At 43.7% G+C, this 21,630-nt stretch overlaps 1 protein-coding gene across 1 annotated transcript in view; it reads left to right on the forward strand.

Moving 5' to 3' along the window:
• The first annotated feature begins 2,053 nt into the window (after positions 1 to 2,053).
• LRGUK (leucine rich repeats and guanylate kinase domain containing) overlaps positions 2,054 to 21,630 on the forward strand; it is a 336,772-nt gene continuing 317,195 nt past the window's right edge. Inside the window, exon 1 of the mRNA XM_078677476.1 lies at positions 2,054 to 2,388. Within this exon, the coding sequence (XP_078533602.1) occupies positions 2,161 to 2,388 (228 nt within the window). The 5' untranslated portion in view covers positions 2,054 to 2,160. The remainder of the gene's footprint in view (positions 2,389 to 21,630) is intronic.

A 21,630-nucleotide genomic window follows, 5' to 3' on the forward strand; every position in this document is an offset into this window, starting at 1 on the left:
ATTGTGCGCATGGTCTTGATGGTGTCATTGATTCTCACGCTGGCCCAGGCCAGCAGGGGGTCGTGGTCGATGGTGTGCGGAGGGTCTGTTGTGATGCTGTCTGTTGGAACTGTCTGAGTGTTGAAGCTGTTGCGGATGTCTGCTATCTTGCTGTGGAAGAAGGTGGCGAGGGAGTCGCACAGGGCTTGCGACGGCGGGATGTCGTTGGTGTTGGAGCTGGGGTTGGAAAGTTCCTTCACAATGTTGAAGAGCTCCTTGCTATTGTGTGCGTTGTTGTCGAGGCAGTCTTTGAAGTAGGTCCTCTTGGCCGCCCTGATGAGGTGGTGGTGGTTGCAGATGGCGCCCTTGTGTGCTGCGTGGCTGTCCGGAGTTTGTTCACTGTGCCATTTCTTCTCTAGTTTCCGGCAGGCTTGCTTGGAGACTAGGAGTTCTGGGGTGAACCAGCTGGCCCTCTTGCTGGTGTCTCTGTGGGTGGGTTTCTTGAGAGGGGCGAGGGTGTTGGCGCAGTCCTCGGTCCGGCGTCTGAGGCTGTGGGCAGCGTCGTCGGTGTTGGAGGGTTCGGTGGGTGGGCTGAGAGCGAGGTTTACGTGTAGTTGGTCTTCGGTAATTTTGCTCCAGCAGCGGCGGGGGATCTGTTGGGTGTGGTGGGTTTCTGGCAGGCGAAGTGGATGCAGCGGTGGTCAGTCCAGAGGAGTTCGGTGGTGTGGCTGACGGAGACGTGCAGGCTTGAGGAGAAGACGGGGTCGAGCGTGTGGCCGGTGGAGTGGGTGGGCGCTGTGACGAGTTGCTTCAGTCCGAGGTTGGCGAGGTTATCGATCAAGGTTGTGTAGTTGTTGTTGTTGTTGTTCCCAAGGTGAAAGTTTAGGTCTCCGAGGAGGATGTAGTCGGTGGAGCATGTGATACCCAATGTGTGTTCATGGGTATTGTAGTGTTTATTTTCTTTTACTATTATCTGATTGGCTGCTGAGTTTTCTGAAGTAAAGAAATGAGAAGCATAATCCTCGCCTCCGTGTCCTTAATAGAATTTAAAATTCATGTCACATATGTTCGCAAATTTTGTTGTTCGCAAGTGTTGTGCATGCGCAGCCCTGTATCAAATGGTTTTGACTCTCCTGCCCCCTGTTCCTGTTATATATTTTAGTTTCACCCTAATTTTAAAAAAAAAACAGTTTGCCCATCCCTCCACACTCTGCCATCTTGCAAAACTGAGACACCTGTGTATGAGTGGCTCCTGCACGCAGCAGTGTCATTCTCTAGAACTTTTGACACATAATGATGATGATTTACTAATGTGTTTCCAGCGCTAGGTGCTCCTTCTTTCTGTGCTTCAGTCATTAGTGTTTGACAATTTGGAAATAATGCTTTGACAGAGAAGGCGCACAGAATTTCCAAATGCATGCATAAGCAACTCATCCAGTTCTGGTGGTTTGCTTTGTGTTCTATGTCTCCTGGTTTTATAATGGTACACATGAGTACAAATTCCAGAATGGTCATGTTAGGTCATCAAGAATGTCATGGAAACACTTCCCACAAAGGTTTATGGTGGTCACATCCAAGTCATTAAGGATACTTTCCAGTCCTTTATTTGTATATGATAGCGTAATGCATTCTGGGTCTTGTAGTCATGTGTAACTTCCATTGAAATAATTAGACGTACACACCTGATATCTATGATTTGGAAGTGAACGGTTCAGAACTCCACTGTCTGTCACTACCTGGAGGACTAAGGTGGTTCTCACGTAGGATCAGTACAAAGACAACATTTTTCAAGGCACATATGGTGCCCAGTAAGCAAGCGCTTCAGTGCCCCCCACAACTTTACAATACACTGAAACTTAAGTGTGAATGATCGGAAAGTAAATTAGACGATCAGTTTGAAACGGTGCTTTGCGGTGGAAATAATGGTTACAACTCGTTTTGTTAGCGAGTATCGTTTAAAGAAAAGTAAACATTTCACTTCGTTTACAGTGTTAGAAAGGAGTTTCCCATTCCAAGATGGCAACCACGATTTTGTAACGCCTCCTCACGCCAGTTTCTAGGCGACCACGCAGTAAACAAGATGGCGGCGCCGTGTTGACATTAGTGATCCCTTGGGAGAGCAGACCGGAGGATTTAGGAGTACTCCCTCATCTCCCCCTGCCCCCCGACAACTGCGGAATCATGGCCGCATCTTTAGTGGCCTTGACTCCTGGCTGGGCCCAGTCCGATGAGTTCCTCCGAGTCCACACACCCTTGTCACCACTCTCTGGGGATCCTCAGCCCCTCCCTGCCTCCTGGATGCAGAGAGAAAGCAGCAGCTCCCCAAGCTGCGGGGGGAGCTCCGAAGAGGAAGAAAGCGACAGGGAGAGCCAGGACAGTGAGCAGGAACTCTCCATGGAGACGGTACATGTGAGTAGCACCTCTGGGGGCGTATTATTCTTATAAAAGTGATGTTACCATTAATAATGCTGTTAATGCTAGCTTACGTACGATTATAATCAAAATATTAATGTCATACTCATATTTCTGTCAGAATTGTTACCATTTTCCTTGTTGTTATCAATAATAGTATTGTTGCATAGTATACTGTAATAATAATTCATGTAGACATTCGATGATATAATAAGAAACATACATTTTTATTCACCTATAGTTAAAGCAATTATCGTTAGTATTGGTTTTATTATAAACGTATACATCAATTACATTTGAATTGTTTAATTTTCTAGTATTAACATGATCATTATTCATATGATTGAAAAGCAATAACGTTTTTTTATAATTCCTATTATTGTGATTATGAATAGGGTAGGATTATTAACGGTCTATAAAATTGTAGATTGATGAGTATCAGCAATGACATTTTTTCCATTAATATCTTCCTAATGATGACTTGGGTAACTAGCACCAAGCAAATATTTTGTAATGTCTCTTGTACCCGAGAATTGGAAAATACGTTTGTTGATATTTACCCAGGGACAGCTTTATGTTGTACAACTATTTGCCTCGTTCCCTATCAGACAGCCCTCTGGAGGTCTCCGCATGGTCAAGCAAATATAGGGGTGAGAAGAGGTGTTACTTTGCTACCACGCACATTGGAAAAGGTGTGGAAAACAATATAGGCATTGCTTTTTAAAAATATTTATATTAACGTTTTTTAGTATTAAAAATATATTACTTCATGCAATTTATGTTTGTAATTTCAGCAACTGTGTGAAACATGATCAGTAGTAAGCCAATATAGGCTTCACCCAAAGAGCACGATCAGCAGTGATCCAACAAGTCCGAATTGTATGAGCCATATCATATATACATGGCAACTCAGTAGGCAAGCAGGTTTAAATAAAAGTCCCCCTTAAGAGTTATAATGAGAGCATTGGAAATAGGGCTACTGGTTGGGGGTGCAACATCCTAGTTAAGCAGCAACTACAATCTCTGTCAAGGCGAGGCACAATCAAACCTCAAATTAACCTGTGCTTATCCTCTTGTAGCTTGGCACAATCACCGCATAAATACAAAACAAATACAACATAGAAACACAATCCACAAAGTACATATGAGATCACTCAGCAGGTTATTGAGCAATAGAACGTACCCTTGTCTAGACACCTTTGCGAATCACAGGGGTAGAGCGTAGCCCTCTACCACTCATGGAAAACCCCTGTTAACAAAGGGAGCCAGAGACATAAAGGTTAATGCACCATCAATCATACACACACACGTTACTGGCCTTTCTTTCCATTCGAAATACTGTTAAACAGGAGGTAGGCTAATAATATGCCTCTTATCAAATAAACACTCTTTGTACTGGATGCTCCTGATCCGAGTATAATGCTTAATATCTTGAATATGGTTTGTTATCCAAGGTAAATAAACGGACTGAGGCCAAAAGTCACTCTCTCGAATTCCTCTAGATTCCTGATAAAATCTCAGGGGGGGAAACGGAGGCAGCCAATAGTTATTCCTCAGAAGAAAACAAAATGATTGGGGAATCTCGTGGATCTCAAAACATCCACTCCCCCGTCGGCCGAAAATACCGACCGAATAATTGAGCGCCCGGCAACCGTGCCGAATTGAAAGACAAACAAAGATCAGCGCCTTTGCTGATAAACAAGACTGGTGCAGAGTACCCTCTCTGTCAGGGAGCAAGTCACAGGAGCCAATAAGTCTTGGGAGGACAGTTGCCTTGTAGTCAAAGCAGTCTCCAGTCCAATTCCAGGCTCTATGGGCGAACCACTATAGATGTTAAAGGAGTGGTACTGATGCAAGGTATACAAGATGCTGAAGATGCTTTAGATACTGATCCAGTGACAGGTGTCTTCTTGGGGCCACTCCTTCATCCACAAACACTGTGGGGCTACTTTGGCAAAGGGGTTGATGTCCCTCGTAGTCCAGTTGAAGTCCAGCCAAAAACCAGTTGCCACTGGTCTCCAGTTATAGCAAAACCAGTGGTTCCCTTTAACTGAGGCTAGTGGACGTTTTGGGTGACCAAACTGCACTGCATTGACTGTCCTGGGTCCAGCAGACTTTGGTGCAACGTTTAAGTGTTGAGATGTGGTCTCCCAGGCTGCTCTTCATCAGTCAGTGGCAGTCAAGTGATTGTGGCTACCAACTCGCTAAGGCAGGCTTCTTCAGCTATCGTGGCCATGGAGCTGTAACAGGAAGTCAGCTAACTGAATCTTGGAGCCACTTGATCTGTTTGAGGCTCGGGACAACTTTTCCTCAAGAAGGGCACAACAGGCACAGTCCTCTCTTTTCTAGCCCAAGAATCAGCAGGTGCAGTCCAGGCTTTCGTGCAGTCTCTCCTTGCCGGTCCAAGTAACAGCAGGACAGTCCTTCATCGGTCCTCTCTCAAGTGCAGATGTGATCTGAGGTTTGGGTGTCAGGGATGCCACTTTTATTCGTACAACAGGCCCTCGGGTGATACGTGACTACAATCCAATGGGCCCTGGGCCAATCAGTTGTGGTGTAGAAAAGTCTCTGTGGAGTTGATGACACTATAAGGCAATATCCGTCATCTGGAGTTGGAGCCTCTGGTTAACCCCCATGTACTCCCAACCTTATGTGAGGTGCGGGAAAGGCATGTGTCCTAAATAGACATGACTAACTGAACTCCGCTCACACCGAAGGAGACAGACCTCATATGCTGCTCTTTTAGCTGTTACAACTTGATGACAGGGGATGCCCTATCAACCAAATTATGGACCAGATGGGGACAGTATTGTGCACCCAGCAGACCATACATAAGTGGCATTATAAGGACCTGTATGGGGCACAAACACCCACACCAGAGACCGTGCTAGATGTGCTAGATGTCTTCCTCATCAGGGTGATGCTTCCACAGTTAACAGAAGATCCCTGAACCTGATATTAGAAGGGCACTGAAGAACTTTGCATGGGGTAAAATGCCCAATACTGATGGTTTACTGGTTGAATTCTATCAGACCTATTCGACATACCTGGTAAGGAAGTTGGCTGAAATGTATGCTGAGGCACTGACGTGTAGGTGCTTACTGGCTACGACTAGGGAGTCCTTCACAGTCTCCTTCCCAAACACAGCGGGTGGACTAATGGATGTGGTGGCCTACCAGCAATAATCTATGTTAAATGTAGACTATAGAACCCTTAGCAAGTTTATCTCTAATCAACTGCAGCCCCACCTACACGAGGACCAGAACAGGTTTATCCCGAAAAGGGACACCTCACATAATCTATGAAGAATTTATTGGATTCTGGATGATACCCCATCAACACTTTACCTTGAAGTGGTGGTAGTCCTGTCAGTTGACATCCGTAAGGCGTTAGATACCTTGAAGTGGGATTATGTAAAGGCAGTTATGATCATGAAGTGACTGGGCGAAGGCCGACAAAAATGGGTGATGCTGCTATACGCGAATGCACCGGTGTGGGTTTGTGTCTGCCAATGCATATCGAACCCCTTTGAGCTATTTCACTGGACCAGGCAGTACTTCCCGCTCTTGCTGATGCTTTTCACTTTGACGGTTGAGCCTGTCACCAGCAATCTCCAACTTGAGGGATGGGATTCTTGAGTTCCGCTGCCCGATAGGGAGCATGTTGTTCACTGTACACCTCCTTCTATAATTGACAGAGGTCAGAACTGGGATCTCATGCTGTGTAGCCATTCTGGAAGAACTCTGGGGAGTCTCTAGGTTATGTACAAACTGGGGAAAGATATGCATATCTGGTTTCCCTTACGCTGTAGTATCTCCTGGATTCGGTGCGGAATCGTGGTATCCAATGGGAACCAAGAGTCCTTAAGTATTCAGGAGTCAAGGTGTACTACGCTGATGTAGATATCAGAGAGGGCAATTTTTGGTACACCTTGCAGAACCTGCTAGGTAATGTTGGATTCTGCCGGGCCCTGAAACTAATCTTAATGACTAGAATAGTCTGGCAAAATTATCATATTACCTTGGGTACTCCTAATTTTTTGCGAATCTTCCAGTTTGCATCCTGAGAGGAGGGTTTAGATCAGAGGTCTATAACCTTTACTGTAGTGAGAGCTACTTCTGATCAGTGAAAATCATCATGAGCAACTTAAGGCCAAGCAACTAGTACAATATTACAAGACATCCCCACACCCATCTTCATTGACTTTAAGCCTTATGCCCATAAAGTCTGATACTGTGATTTGAACAAAATAATTTGAGTAGAAACACTATGATAGATCTGTCTTGTGTGTCAGTGAGCAGTACAAAAGGGGGTGGTGATGGACGGAGCATCTGAACCAATCAAACACTCACACCCAGTCAACAGATCTGGGTTTGATCCATCACTGTTCTTTAGCCCACTCTGCCACCCCAGTTCAGACATGGCTATATGCAAATCAGTCTGACCCTGTGCCTCATGGGAACAGTCCAGCCCAAACTGCCAAGCCATGTCTTCCCTGGACCGGAAACAAGCTTCCGTGGACCGGTTTCTGGCATTCCAGCTGTCTTCAGCCCGGCTTGCTTGAATCCAGTGGCAAAGTGAGCAAGGGACTCACGTCTGAGCATACCCTGCCACACTTATGGCGGCCAAAGCGGTACAAAGGTGTGTCAGTGAGAACATAATCTTTGGGGATGTATGAACATGTGTGCTTATAATTAGGATATGTGTATGAGTGACTGTAGGAAGTTGGCTCTCTATATAGAGCACCAAAACGAATAACAATGTGCAGAGTCCAGGTGGCCCTTATTGCTTTACAGAGGAATAAGTAATAATCCCAAGTGCTCCTTTTTGGGGTAGTGTGGGTGAGCAGTTAAGGCTTATTAGAGGGTAGTGCTGAGCATTTGTTGTACTCACAGAGGCAATAAATGAGACACACAGTCAAGAATAAATCCGAGACCGGTTTAGAAAAATATTTGTATAGAAATTTCATCACCAAGAACTTTGTAATGAAGTTTAGTACTTTTTGAGTTATCGATTTTTACAGGTTAATTCAAATGTTCACTTAAATGCATTTTTGCACGGTAATGCTTTCCTATGGGGGAAAAAGGCATATACTGAATACAGTTGCTTGCACTAGGTTTCTGGGGTTCACCTTCAGGACAAGGTCCAAAGCATCACTAGCAGTTAGTCTTTATCTGCCCTGGACATCCAGGTGCAGAGGTGCTGGTTTGGTTGGTAGCTTTGTATGCTACATCGAAGGAAAAAGGTGGGCACCTATAAACAGGCTGCAGTGGGAGACAAGTCCGGGATCTCCTAGCGGGGGGCTTGTAACATGAGGGCCCTGGGAGCAAGAAAACACTGTTTGTTCTTGGGAGCCCCGACTGGGGTGCTTGGGTGCAGAGTTTTTAGGTTGGCTGGGGATGTGCTAACTGTTGTCAGTCTCACCGGTTGAGGGGACAAAAACAGGATAGCTGGGCCACTCTCAATGTGGGTCTCTGTGGTGCTGATGTTCCTCAATGGCTGCTCGGTCTTGAAGTCTGGATTGGACTCAAACAAACTTTGGGGTTTGGTATCATGGGTATTGATGCTGTGCGGCTCAGGTTGGTCCTGGCGTTTTCTTACTTGGTGGGAGATGGATCTGACCTTCTGGAGCACGGAGACTTCTTCCTGGGCGGCTGATGTGTTGGTGGAACTGGGGATGGGGGCAGCAGAACGATGGACCAAACTTTTTTTGTTGGGTGGCTGCAAACTGCAGGGGGGAGCTCCTCTACTCCAAGGTAGATTGTTGGCAATTTTTGAGGTGCTGGTAGTCCACTGGGTTCTTGGCAGATGCACAGAGGCAGGACGAGTCGGTTTGTCGCGATTGTCAGGACAGATGCAGGTAGGGCAAGTCTGGCGCCAAAAAGTCCACAGCTGGTCCTTTGTTTTCGCACTTTCACTCTTTGTTCTTTTTTTTGTGTCAGTTGAATCGGAGTTCCTTGTGTCAGGGATGCCACCTAAATACTCAATTTAGGGGCATTAAGGGAGGTTTAAGGTAGTAGCCAATGGGCTACTTACCTTAGGGGTGCCTACACCCACTCTTTGAACAATTCATGTGGGGAGTGGGTATAACCCTAACCCAGTGTATCTAAATTCACCAAAAATTAAGGTGTTGGAATTGTACTTTTCGTGTTTACTTCATGTAGCCCACCTTAGGGGGTGTAACTTGCCTGATACTGAACACGCCTCTTGACTAGCTAATTTGACTAGCTAATTTTCCTGCCTCTCCTGGTGCCAAATGGGGCTTGGGCAGGGGGTGGCATTTTCCCTGTCTAGGGGAAGCCGAGGTCACATATCAAAGGCCTTTGAAGCCTTCTGATTTGATATGAATATTACTGGCCATCCTGCTTAGAGGAAGTGACCACCCCTCCAGGTGGCGCAGGATTTGTTTCTGACCTCAGAGATTGCAGGCTCTTGCCTCCAGTTGGTAAGAAACCCATCTGTGATGGCAGGCTGGTCAATACCAGTCCGCCAGCACACTAGAGGTTGAGAGGTTTTAAGGGGGCACCTCTAAGGAGCCTTCTGTGTGCATATCACAATAAATCCCCTACTGGCATCTGTATGGATTTATTAAGACAAGGTTTTTGATACCAAACATCAGAGGTTTCAGTGAAGCCAATAAACCAAAGCCAGATTATGGGGGTCAAACCCTGTGTGCACTGGAGAGTCTTATCACTTGAATTATTTTCTCTAATGTGTATCAATAGAAATGCTCAACTTCTCGTGGCCCACCGTCAAAAACCACACTGTCACACAAAAATCAATGATACTCAAGAAGGTACGTCAAATATGTACATAAATTCTACAATTAAATATTGGAGGCCAAATGAAGAAGGATCCTTATGATGTCTGCTTCATATTCTGTTCTTTATTTTTGCATAGGGTCAAGTCATCAATATCATCCAACTTCAAAACAATTAATGATTTCTACAGCCGACGTGTTTCGTCCCCCCCGGGACATCATCAGGGCTGTAAAGCAAAAACATATAATCAAAACCCAGTACTTGGAACACATTTCAAACAATGAATATTTTACAATGTGAGAATGGTACTCTCCAAAATATCGTTCTAGTGACCTGCCTATTTAACAATCTAAATAAACACGAGGAGAGATCTCAAAAATAGATATTGAAATTGATATTAAGAAGCAAGCATGACATTATATTAGAAAATTGCTCATTATCCACTTATACTTTATTCACAGGTCTAAAATTCCCCCAAATTTCATGCTCATAACCAAATCCCTTAGTTTGGCCTAGCTATTCATACTTCTAAATAAAAGTAGATAGTTGTTTAATTAAAGCTTCTCACCTTCAATCCGAGAAAAACCTTTTTCTTTATCCTTTACTCTTAATATCTTTTTCCTAATCACCTACGAACATCCCCTATTATATTGCTCCAGCGTATAACAGTCTGTCAAAAAGTCAATATAACCACAACAAAATATCTTCTAAGAAAATAGCACCTTAACTCCAAGTGCACAGTATCTCAATATCTAAGCCACACTGTGCTCCACTAATATCCAAATCTTCCTTTCATAAGTGAATATTTTCCAAATAAGCCAATTCCATTCAAAGTGAAATCCTTTATCCTTTATAACATCAAAAATCTGTATTGGGAAAATATTTTTATATTAATATAGGAACCAAATTATAAAGTATGCTCCCTTTCCACGGTATGATTACTAGTAGCCTGTCTTAAACATCAAATTCAATAGTCATAAATTCCCATATAATACCCAAATCCATACCTCACAAAGTCCCAAAGACTATTCCTCCATCTTATCCGAAGCATCCTCAGTCTGGCCCGATAAATCCGGAATGAGCTAAAGAGCCCGCCAAACCCTGTATTTGAAGTACGGATGGCCCAATCAGATGCTCGATTTTAAAAAAAAATGTTTTAACTTATTTTTATTGAAGCCGGAGTTAAAAACATAAACATAAATGCATTGCAACATTCTATCATACAAAAACTCAAAGATTTTTTGACAATATAAATCACATAACAACCCACATCCTAAACCTATTTGACAGTCTATGAAGAAGTTAAAGACAAGCAAGTGGTAAAAGAGCAGACTCCCTGTAAACATTTACACAATGAAAAGTTTTCGACGAGATCTAAAAACCCGTTCCATCCCACCGCAACATGGCAACAAATTCAATCATCGCCTCTGGCTATTAACCAACGTTGGTACCCCAAATTTTATTGAATTCATTAAGGCCCCCAATTCGTGCCGCAATAGTGTATTCACTTTTCTTCACCCTTCTCATCTTCTGACCCCAATGCCAGGGCCGACGGAATTGACTCCGAGCGCCATTTTTGTAATAACAGTTACCTAGCAATTGCCATTGTTATATACAGAAATCTAGTCACTGACTCTATAAAAGTAAGATCGGGGTCAAAACCAAATAAGATTAACCTATCATTCACTTCCAGCTGTATATTACATTCCTGTTCTAGGTACGCAAATACCTCTATCCAATACACCTTGATTTTTGGGCAGCTCAGCACAGTATGTGACCAGTTGGCTGAGGGATGATTCATACAGCGGAAGCTGTTAATAGTGGTCCAAATATGGGGAGAAATTTTGCAGTTTTCATGTTCTGACCATTTCTTAATTGCTTTTGACTCGAGTTCCACCCCCCTTACAAAGGCTAAATACTTCTTCCAAGCCCCTGGTTTCTTATTCGAAACTTTAATTAACAGTTCCTCCACCAACTGATTTTGTCCCAAAAAAGAGGTCACATTTATTTCCATAAGGTATTTATACAAGGTGCCATAAGAGTTCATTAGAATAAAATCATTAGTAATTAATTGACACATTTCTACTATGGTCACCCAGTTGCCATTCTTTAAAAAATCAGATACTTTAACATACCCAGCTACCGCCCATTTTGATGCCAAATATGTGGGTTGTTTAACCCCTACTAGGGGGAGGATTTCTTCTATAAGGTGGCTGAGTTAATCACTGGAATGGAATATTTAAAGAAAAGGCCTGCCGTCTTTTAAAAAGCCATTGCAGACACTTGTAACGCACCAACTTCGGAGATCTAAACATTAGCAGAGGAGAATGAATTTGGCTGTCCTTACACATTAAATTCATAAGAATGTTGCAATAAAAATGTGGTTGCGGTGAAGGCTTAAACCTGGATAAATATTGTGCAAAATACGCATCATAGTAGCTTTTAAGGTTGGGGAGTGCTAACCCTCCCTGGTCTAAATCTTCATATAAAGTGCTAAGTGCTAGGCTATTTCTCCCAAATAAAGGCTGTAAACATAGACTCAACCTGAGAAAAGAAAGAGCCTGATAAAGTGCACGGGATTGAAGAAAACAAAAAATTAAATAACAGTAAGACAGACATTTTAATCAAAGCAACGCGTCCCATGATAGATAAAGGGAGCATGTTCCATCTAGAGAACAGCCCTTGGACTTTCTTTATTAGTGCACCAAAGTTCAATTTATATAAATCATCAATGGACTTGGAGAAAAATATCCCCAAGTTTCTCTTTGGTTTAAGATTAACAGATCTCTGGATATCGGCATGCAGATTTTCGGCGGCCCTCCCGCATTGTATAACTTCCGTCTTGCCTTCATTTATTCGATATCCACCTAATGCCTCAAAGTCTTCAAACAACTTGAAGACCTTAGTTTGCACCTCCACAGTTGGCTTAATTAACAGCATGATGTCATCTGCATATAGTTTCAATTTGGGCATTGCTGGAATTGGAGGGTAGATATCAGTGCAATTCCGAATAGCTGTTGCCAGGGGCTCGATAAAAAAGGCAAATAGAACAGGCGATAAATGGCACCCTTGCCTTGTGCCTCGTTTAATTTTTATAGATCCGGCCACTTCTGAGTTAATAATTACATTAGCCACAGCATTCTCATACAATCTCGGGATTAATAATATAAATGACCGTGGGATATTAAAAGAATGTAAAATCGAAAAAAATGTCTCCCAAACCACAAGGTCAAAGGCCTTTTCTGCATCTAATAATAAAACTAGTGCCGGAATCTTCTGAGCCTCAAAATAATCCAGAGCTTCTGAGAGAAAATGTGTATTAGTGGCTAATTGTCTACCAGCCAGAAACCCGTTTTGATCAGCATGAATCAACTTCGCCGCATATCTGTTAAACCTTAGAGATAAAAGTTTTGTGACAATTTTATAATCCGAATTCAACAACGTGATCGGACGGTAAGAATTAGGGTCCATCTTATTCTTTCCTTTCTTTGCAAAGCTAACAATGTTCCCCTGCCTAAAAGATTCTGGTACAACCCCTCCTAATAAAGAATTAATCAAGGCTAAAAGAAATTCTGCTAATGCCTCAAAAAAAACCTTATAAAATTCCGCAGGTAGTCCATCTGGACCACAGGCCTTACTATTCGCTAAATTTTTTACAACTTCGTCCAACTCTAACAATGAAAAGGTACTCGCCATAGAGATTTTATCCGTTTCTGAAAGAGTAGAAGATCGATTTTCACAGAGGAAATTTGCAAGTAGATGGTCATCGACCCTCTGATGTTTGCCATAAATAGACTCATAATGGGCGAGCAGAATACCTCCAATTTTTCCTGGATCCTCCGTAGGAGCTGCTGTCAAGGGACAATTTAATGCCTTAATTTGATTTGCGGCTGCCTGCTCTTTGGCCTGCCACGCCAACAGTCTGCCGGTAAAATTACTCTCCTCGTATGCTTTCTGTTGAAAGCGTTGGAAAAAGATCTCACTTTGGGCATTATAAACGGAGCAGAGCTCATGCTTGGCCTGTTCAAGCTGATATTTACTAGAAACAGAGGGATCCTGTAAAAAGATCTCATTAAGGGCATGAATCTTAACTTCAAGCTTTGACTTATCCAGCCTAGCTTTCTTTGCCATGGCTGCGTCTTTGCCCATTATTAGCCCCCGCACAAAAGCTTTAAGTGAATCCCAAACTATATTTGGAGCGGCAGACTGAGTGTTCTGAATTAAAAATTGTCTAATCTCTATGTCCATCAACTTCACCCACTCCACATCATGTAAATATTGCTTATTAAAGACCCAGCGTTTCGGTAATCTCAAGCCTGTCCCCAAATGGATTTCCAATGTCAGCATTGCATGGTCCGAAAATCCATGAAAAAAAAATCTTTGTTGAAAAAAATCCAACCCCTGAGAAATCCCGCAAAAATCGATACGAGAGGAAGAGCAAAACCGACCAGATCCACACGTATATTTCCTTTAAGACGGAAACGCTGTTCGCCATGGATCTTGTAGGTTTAATATTGCTTCATAATTTTTCAGAACCTTAAAAGATCTTGGCTTTGTCTGTCTCTTCCCTTGTACTGTAAAATATATCTGAGGATTCATCAAGATATTAAAATCCCCTCCCACAATTAGATCTCCCGGCCCCCTGGTTAATGATAAACATAACTCCTCATAAACTTTGGCATTGTCCTCCACCGGTGCATAAAAACTCACAAATATGAGAGGACGCGACTTTGATCTAAAAGAGTAGGAGACCCAACACCACCTCCCCAATGGATCTTTACCAGAGTCGATATACTCTGCTTGTAGATTATTATTTATAAATATAGCGGTCCCTCTATGGGAGGCAGAGGACGATGAAAAGCCCCTGTAGGCTGCCCAAGTTTTGAACATAGAAAATTCAGAGATATTTATAGTCGAGATATGTGTTTCTTGTAGGTGAATTGCCCCTGGATTTTCCGTTTTTAACCATGCTTCAATAGCCCGCATCTTTCTCTTGTTATTTAGCCCATTTACATTGAAAGAAACCACTTTCAGTGTTAACGTATTAGCCATATAAGAACAACCTTGACTTTTCTAATGAAAACAGCAATTGGAAATGCAATCGGGCTCGGATTTATTTGAGTTTGAGCTAATGGCATTGTAAATGCAAATGTATTGTTGCTATGTGTTATGGAGTGTGTTCATGTGGTGTGTACTGCCAGTGATCTCCTTGTGAGTGTGAGAATATTGCACCGTTACTGCCTGTGATGTCCTTCTTGTGAGTGTGAGAAGCTTGCACCTCTGCTGCCTGTGGTCTCCTTGTGAGTGTAAGAAAGTTGCACTGCTGCTGCCTGTGATGTCGTTCTTGTGAGTGGGAGAAGATTGCACCTCAGCTGCCTGTGGTCTCCTTGTGAGTGTAAGAAGCTTGCACAGCTGCTGCCTGTGATGTCCTACTCACTACTCTACTCTACTCACTACTCTACTCACTACTCTGCACTCACTACTCACTACTCTACTCACTACTCTACTCACTACTCACTACTCTGCACTCACTACTCACTACTCTACTCACTACTCACTACTCTACTCACTACTCACTACTCTACTCACTACTCTACTCACTAATCACTACTCTACTCACTACTCACTACTCTATTCACTACTCACTACTCTACTCACTACTCTACTCACTACTCTGCACTCACTACTCACTACTCTACTCACTACTCTACTCACTACTCTGCACTCACTACTCTACTCACTACTCTACTCACTACTCTACTCACTACTCTACTCTACTCACTACTCTACTCACTACTCAACTCACTACTCACTACTCACTACTCTACTCACTACTCTATTCACTACTCTACTCACTACTCACTACTCTGCACTCACTACTCACTACTCTACTCACTACTCTACTCACTACTCACTACTCTACTCACTACTTTCTACTCACTACTCTACTCACTACTCACTATTCTACTCACTACTCACTACTCTACTCACTACTCTGCACTCACTACTTTACTCTCTACTCTACTCTACTCACCTCACTACTCTACTCACTACTCACTACTCTACTCACTACTCTGCACTTACTACTCACTACTCTATTCACTACTCACTACTCTGCTCACTACTCACTACTCTACTCACTACTCTACTCACTACTCTACTCACTACTCACTACTCACTACTCTACTCACTACTCTACTTACTAATCTACTCACTACTCTGCACTCACTACTCACTACTCTGCTCACTACTCACTACTCTACTCACTACTCACTACTCTCCACTCACTACTCTACTCACTACTCACTTCTCTACTCACTACTCTGCACTCACTACTTTACTCACTACTCTACTCTACTCACCTCACTACTCTACTCACTACTCACTACTCTACTCACTACTCTGTACTTACTACTCACTACTCTATTCACTACTCACTACTCTACTCACTACTCTACTCACTACTCTACTCACTACTCTACTCACTACTCTACTCACTACTCTCCACTCACTACTCTACTCACTACTCACTACTCTACTCACTACTTTCTACTCACTACTCTACTCACTACTCTACTCACTACTCACTACTCTGCACTCACTACTTTACTCACTACTCTACTCACCTCACTACTCTACTCACTACTCTACTCACTACTCACTACTCTGCACTCACTACTCACCTCACTACTCTACTCACCTGAGAACTTGTTCCATACAGTGCCTAATCTCTCCCAAATTGCCTCACAAACTCTCTGACGTAGGCTGGCGGTGGCCTGCAGCCTGCCAACAAATGGAACATTGATGCCCCACAATGCTTATGTTAGAACATTCAGGTGCCCTCTATTTTGCTTTACTTCCTGTTGTGACCTTGCGGTGTACTTATCCTTAGGGAATAGTAGTGCAATAGATTTTAGGGTCCAGGCTGTGGATAGTTGTACGAAGTTACTTGCCTAGAGGAGGCTTGTAGTAAGTTATGTGTCTGGGTAGCAAAGTATTGGTTCCCCATGACTGCATATTTAAATCTTGGAAGGTACTATTTAGGAAGTTAGCTGCTTTTCTGCAGAGTGCAGAAAGGGCAATATAGCTTAGGCTTTTTTCGAGCGAATTAGATTTCTTGAACGTAACAGTGCAGAGGCTCCTAAGTGTGTGTCAGCAATGACTGTGTGGCCACGTGGGTAACTGCCTAGAGTCTGCCCCACGAGCATTCAAGATAAACAGAAGAAATAGCATTCACACAGTTCAGCTTGGATTGATTAGGCTTGCTTGGTGATTGCACTGACTTGTACTTGGCTTACATCACTAAAGCAAAAGATAACAACAGAAACTACACAGATAGTTTCTGGCTACAGTTGGGAAGAGAAGTAATATCACCTTATAACCCTGCATCAGAATTTATTCTACCTTCCGTATGATGTCCTGTTTACCACAGCTCAAATCTGCGAGATACGGGTAATCTGAAAAAACAGATATGAAGCAAAATGCGTGTTGTTTTTTAATGCCACCGCGGGTTACCTTTTTGCACCGCGTGTTGATGGATGTTTTCAGATTTTTTGCCCGACCTCCAGTGCGGTTAAATTCCCATCTTTCCCTCCCCATGTGCTCCGATCCCCTCCCCCACCTCTTCTGCCCGTGATTGCCGCTCCGTCTTGTGGTTCTGAAATTCTGGACCCTACTGTTGTCCCGGTATCGAGGTCCGATACCCGTATCCCGAAACATCAACGTACCATGACGAATTTGGTATCGACGAACCGATAATGATTAGGACATCATTCCTATGCATTTGCATCATGATCGAGACATGCTAACACCCCCGAATCGTAGTTTCCGTCCCGACCCCTCAGACTCCATTTTGTAAACGGTATCCATCTTGTGTCTTGCCCTCATGATAAGTCAATTAAAGGTCGAGCTTGATCTAAAAGGACACGTCCACCTTCCCTGACTTCCCCCTGACCTGTCCCAACTGACTCCCTTGCCTCCAGCCAAACCTGTTTAGGCAGCTCCTCGCCCAGTGGCCAAACACGATAGCATCAATGCACAACATACCACAAACCATTCACCCCTTACAGATCATGTTTTCTACACACATACACACCTGTCCACGCTCCCTGTTTATGGCCAGTTTTATGACTAGGAGGTGCCTTCTTTTATTGGGGTTTCACCGATATCTGATGGGAGTTCCGGGCCTGGCTAGGTAATCTATCACGAATTGGACATCTAAAATACGGGCTTGCCTACATGACTTCGCTCTTTTGTATTATTGTAGAAATATGTGCATAGCCATATCATAAACTCAAGAATTCTTGCTTGCAGCTATTATTTTTGTATATAAGGAGAAGGCTGGTTCTGTAAAAACGAACAGTCTCCTGAGAACACATGACCCGTGCTTGTCGTGCTTCTAGGACACCTGTTACTTGGTAGCTACCAATAAAACTTGATCTCTGACTGCGACTAGAAGACTCCGTGTTTCTGTGGTCCGGAACAGGGAGAACTCAGAGGTCTTCGGGTGTTATCCCCTGGCACCACCGGGTTCCTAAAAACCCGGAACCTCAGTTGGCGCCCAACTCGGGGCGGTATCAAGCGGCGACGGTCCAAGCCAGATGTTCGTGAGGAGCTTCGTGTGAAAATTCCGGAGGACGGCCAGCCACTTCAGCGACCCCTGTATGTCGACGTGGTTCCGAAGGTCTTTGCTGCGAGGTTCCCCGCGTCCCGACGGCTACGAAGGACTGCTGCCCTGACTATCGCCTTGTTTTGGACCCAGTGATCCTTGGTAGAGCGAAACGATAGACGAGTCTTCTAGCGACGTCACCGATCTTCAAATACTTCAGTTAAGTATAAGTGGAGCGTCTCCCAGTCCTTAGTTTGTCCTTAGTTTTTGGTATCCTTGAGATACGCTTTGATTTGGTACTTGTAAGCCCCAAAGCCGAAGGACTTGTGTATTCACGAGAAATATCGTAACAGATAATCCTTTGAAGTTTGAAGCTAGACTAGTGAGCAAAGATGCCTGGTTTTAGCAGACTTGGAAACTTGTTTTGTCTTGGTTGTAGTAAGGACTCCCGATTAGAGGATTCCCGTCCGGTTCCTCCGATTGGAACTCCAACATACGAGCTCTATGTAAAGCACGGCGTAGGTCCTATCACATATAATGAAGTGTGGATAAAATACACCCGCAAGGATGGTGTTTTAAAATGGCCCCAATATGGTAGTTTCGACTCAGAAATATTAGATAACTTAGAGGTCAAATTATTTAAGAGAAAAGCCCGGCCGGCGATGTTTGACTCTTTTCGCTTATGGCGCAAAGAAGCCAAACAGAAAGAAATAAAGTTAGCAAAAAGGAATAAAAGAGGTATGTCAATGGTGCAAGCTGCCGTTGCATACAGGGATAACGAGGAAGAGCAAGAAAGCGAACAAATACTTAGGAGCAAGAAACTAGCAGTAGATAAATGCTACCCGATGTTACCAAATAAGGGACAAGGTCAAGAGGAAAGATCCGAGAAAGATCCATTAATGTCCCACTTATTAAGCTCACCTCCACCGTATGCGTTAGACGCTACTACAACGCCAAAGCGTTTTTCTATACCACGCCCCGGCGCACGAAACACAGCTCTTGCACACACGCCAGCTACTCTTCAGCTGGTTCCTACTTCTCCGGCGCAGCCTTCTCAAAGGCCGCCATCTTTGCCACCTACTCCATCTACTTCTACGACTTTGCCCACAGCTCCAGCTATTGTCTATGATACTACGTCTGCTACTACTTCAACTTCCTCTACTATTGCCTCTACTTCTTCTGTGCCTCAGCCTGTTTTTTCCGATGCACTTGCTCCTCCGCAAGCTTCTCCTTCTATTAGACAAAGAGTGACAGGTACCGTCACTGGTCTGCTTTCACCTTTCTTCGGGTCGCCTAGAACGACCACTAAAACAGAAGATAGACAGTTACGTAGTCAACTGCCTGATTACGAGGAAAGACGAGTGCTGAATGAATTAGCACGCCAATGGATTACGGATACTGTTAGATATGATGTTCAGTCTCTTATGGAAGTTTTCCGTTAATGGAATGCACCCACTCAGAGATACGTATTCGAAGAAATGTGTGTATATCTAGGCGAAGATGTAAAGACAAATGATCCCAAATACACAATGAACGAACTATGGCGTACACGCTTTAAGTTCTATGAAGGCATGATTATAGGTGCAGATGTTGAGAAAGCAATAGAATTATTGCTCTCTTATAGGAGTAAAGGAAACGTCTCTAGATCATGTCATGAAGACGATGCACCAGACGGGAAAAGAGCGAGACAGTACCCCATGAGAGAGGTTCCTCCGGTTTGGAGGGAAGGTGATGCGAATGCGAATCCACCGATTCTGCCTCATTTCCAGCGTGTATGGGTACATGTCCCCTGGAAAAGATCCGATGTCTTAGCACTCAAGCAGACATTGCCTGATCCTCGTAAAAACCCGACTGGGTATTATAAGGAGTTATCGCAAACTGCAAGCTCATGTATAATGAATTTAGCGGACATTGACATGCTGTTCGGGAACGTTGTTCCACATCCTCTATGGAGCAAAATACGTCATACGAACCATGACCAAGAACTAGGTGACTCATGGGCGAACATTGCCGCTATCGATGCTAGACAAATTGGTGGTTCTAAACCTGAGCCGTTAATAGCTGAACTTCCTGGTAGAATTATCGCGTACATGAAAACGATAATGCCTGAAGTACGCGTAAACTGGGACAAGCTATCTGCGTGCAAGCAGAAGAAAGATGAGAATGTGTCTGACTTTTTCACAAGATTTGAGGAGACTTTCACCGATCATAGTGGTCAGGATATGGCTACCGAGGGTGGTCAAAGATTGTTTGTAGACAAATTCGTACATAATTTAATTCCTGAACTGTGTACAAAACTGAAAGATTCAGAGAGTGCTTGGGCTGTCTCTACGTCAGCTCAAATTTTAGCTACAGCCCAGTACTATGAAAATAGGCGCAAAGACGAGCTAGATAAAGTCAACAAAAAGACGAAAGGTTTAAAAACTAAAGTTCTTCTCCAGCAAGCTTATCCGCCTCGTACGACTAGTCAGCCCAATTATCAACTCCAACAGCAGTATTCGAGAAACGCGCAAGGAAACGAGTTTTCCCATCAGCGTATTGCGTATGGCCCGAATCAATGTGCGTATTGCAAGGAAGAGGGTCACTTTAAAAGTAATTGTCCGGCTCTTGCGCGACGTCTGAGCGGTGCTTCAGGTGTAAGGGGAAGAGGTGTTCAACAGGCCCCTAGAGGTAGGGGCCGTGGAAATTTCACCCAGAATACCACTTCTTTTCCGCCTCAGAATTTGATGAACAGCTTTGACCAACAGAATAATGCATCATCTAGGTCAGCTCAGTACTATGCTGACGACTATTACACCGAACACGAAAATGAGGGTAATGGTTGCTAGGACAGCCATGGACAAAGAGAGGGAGTTATTTCAGTTCCAGTAGATCAGAATGGACCTTATGTCGAGGTGATTGCCTCAGGAGTGTCAGAGCCATTTCTGCTGGATACTGGTGCTACAAAAAGTTCTATCATGCACTCGAAACTTCCTGGCGCACCTTTGTCTGGTGAAATGAATGTTTCAGTAGGTTTCTCTGGCGCCCCTGTTAGAAACCCGATCTCCAGTCCTGTATCTCTTTCTATTGGCCCATGCGAATTAGAGGCACGCCTCATTCTTACCACAGGTTGCGGTGAAAATTTGTTAGGTTTGGATTTGCTAAAAAGGTTATATGCGACTTTGTACTGTTCACCATTGGGAGTACAGCTTACTTTAGGTAAGAAAGTCGTTTCTCCAATGTATGTGTCAAAAGAAAATATTGCAACTGAATTGTCGTGTCTTCCTGATGTACTCTGGGCTAATGGTTCTAATGATGTAGGTCGTTTGGAGATAGCACCGTATGTCATAACGTTGAAAGCCAACGTTAGGTTGCCAAGTATTCCCCAATACAAAATATCTAGCGAATGTGAAAAGGCGTTATTGACGATTGTTTATGACCTGATTGATAAAGACGTCATCGAAGAAACAACAGGAAATGTTTGTAACAGTCCAGTCTTACCGGTTTTAAAGCGTACCGATCCTTCACAGCCACCTGTGTACAGGTTCGTGATCGACCTGAGAGAAGTGAACAAGATAGTTATCCCACAGTTTCCAGTTGTCCCCGATATTACTGCTTTATTGACGATGGTTCCAGCTTCAGCAAATTGGTTTTCGGTGATCGACCTGAAGAACGCTTTCTTCAGCATCCCGGTTGCTGAGGAGAGTAGAGATATTTTCGGATTTAATTTAGGAGGACGAAGTTTCCGCTTCAAGTGCGCTCCTCAAGGCTACTGCGAAAGCCCTTCAATATTCAGTCAGGCCCTGAAAACACAACTAGACACGATTGTTCTACCGAATGGTTCAACTCTGATTCAGTACGTAGACGATCTGCTGATCGCTGCAGACACTG

The sequence above is a fragment of the Lissotriton helveticus genome, chromosome 1_1 (genome assembly GCF_964261635.1).
Source record: "Lissotriton helveticus chromosome 1_1, aLisHel1.1, whole genome shotgun sequence".
Lineage (NCBI taxonomy): Eukaryota > Metazoa > Chordata > Amphibia > Caudata > Salamandridae > Lissotriton > Lissotriton helveticus.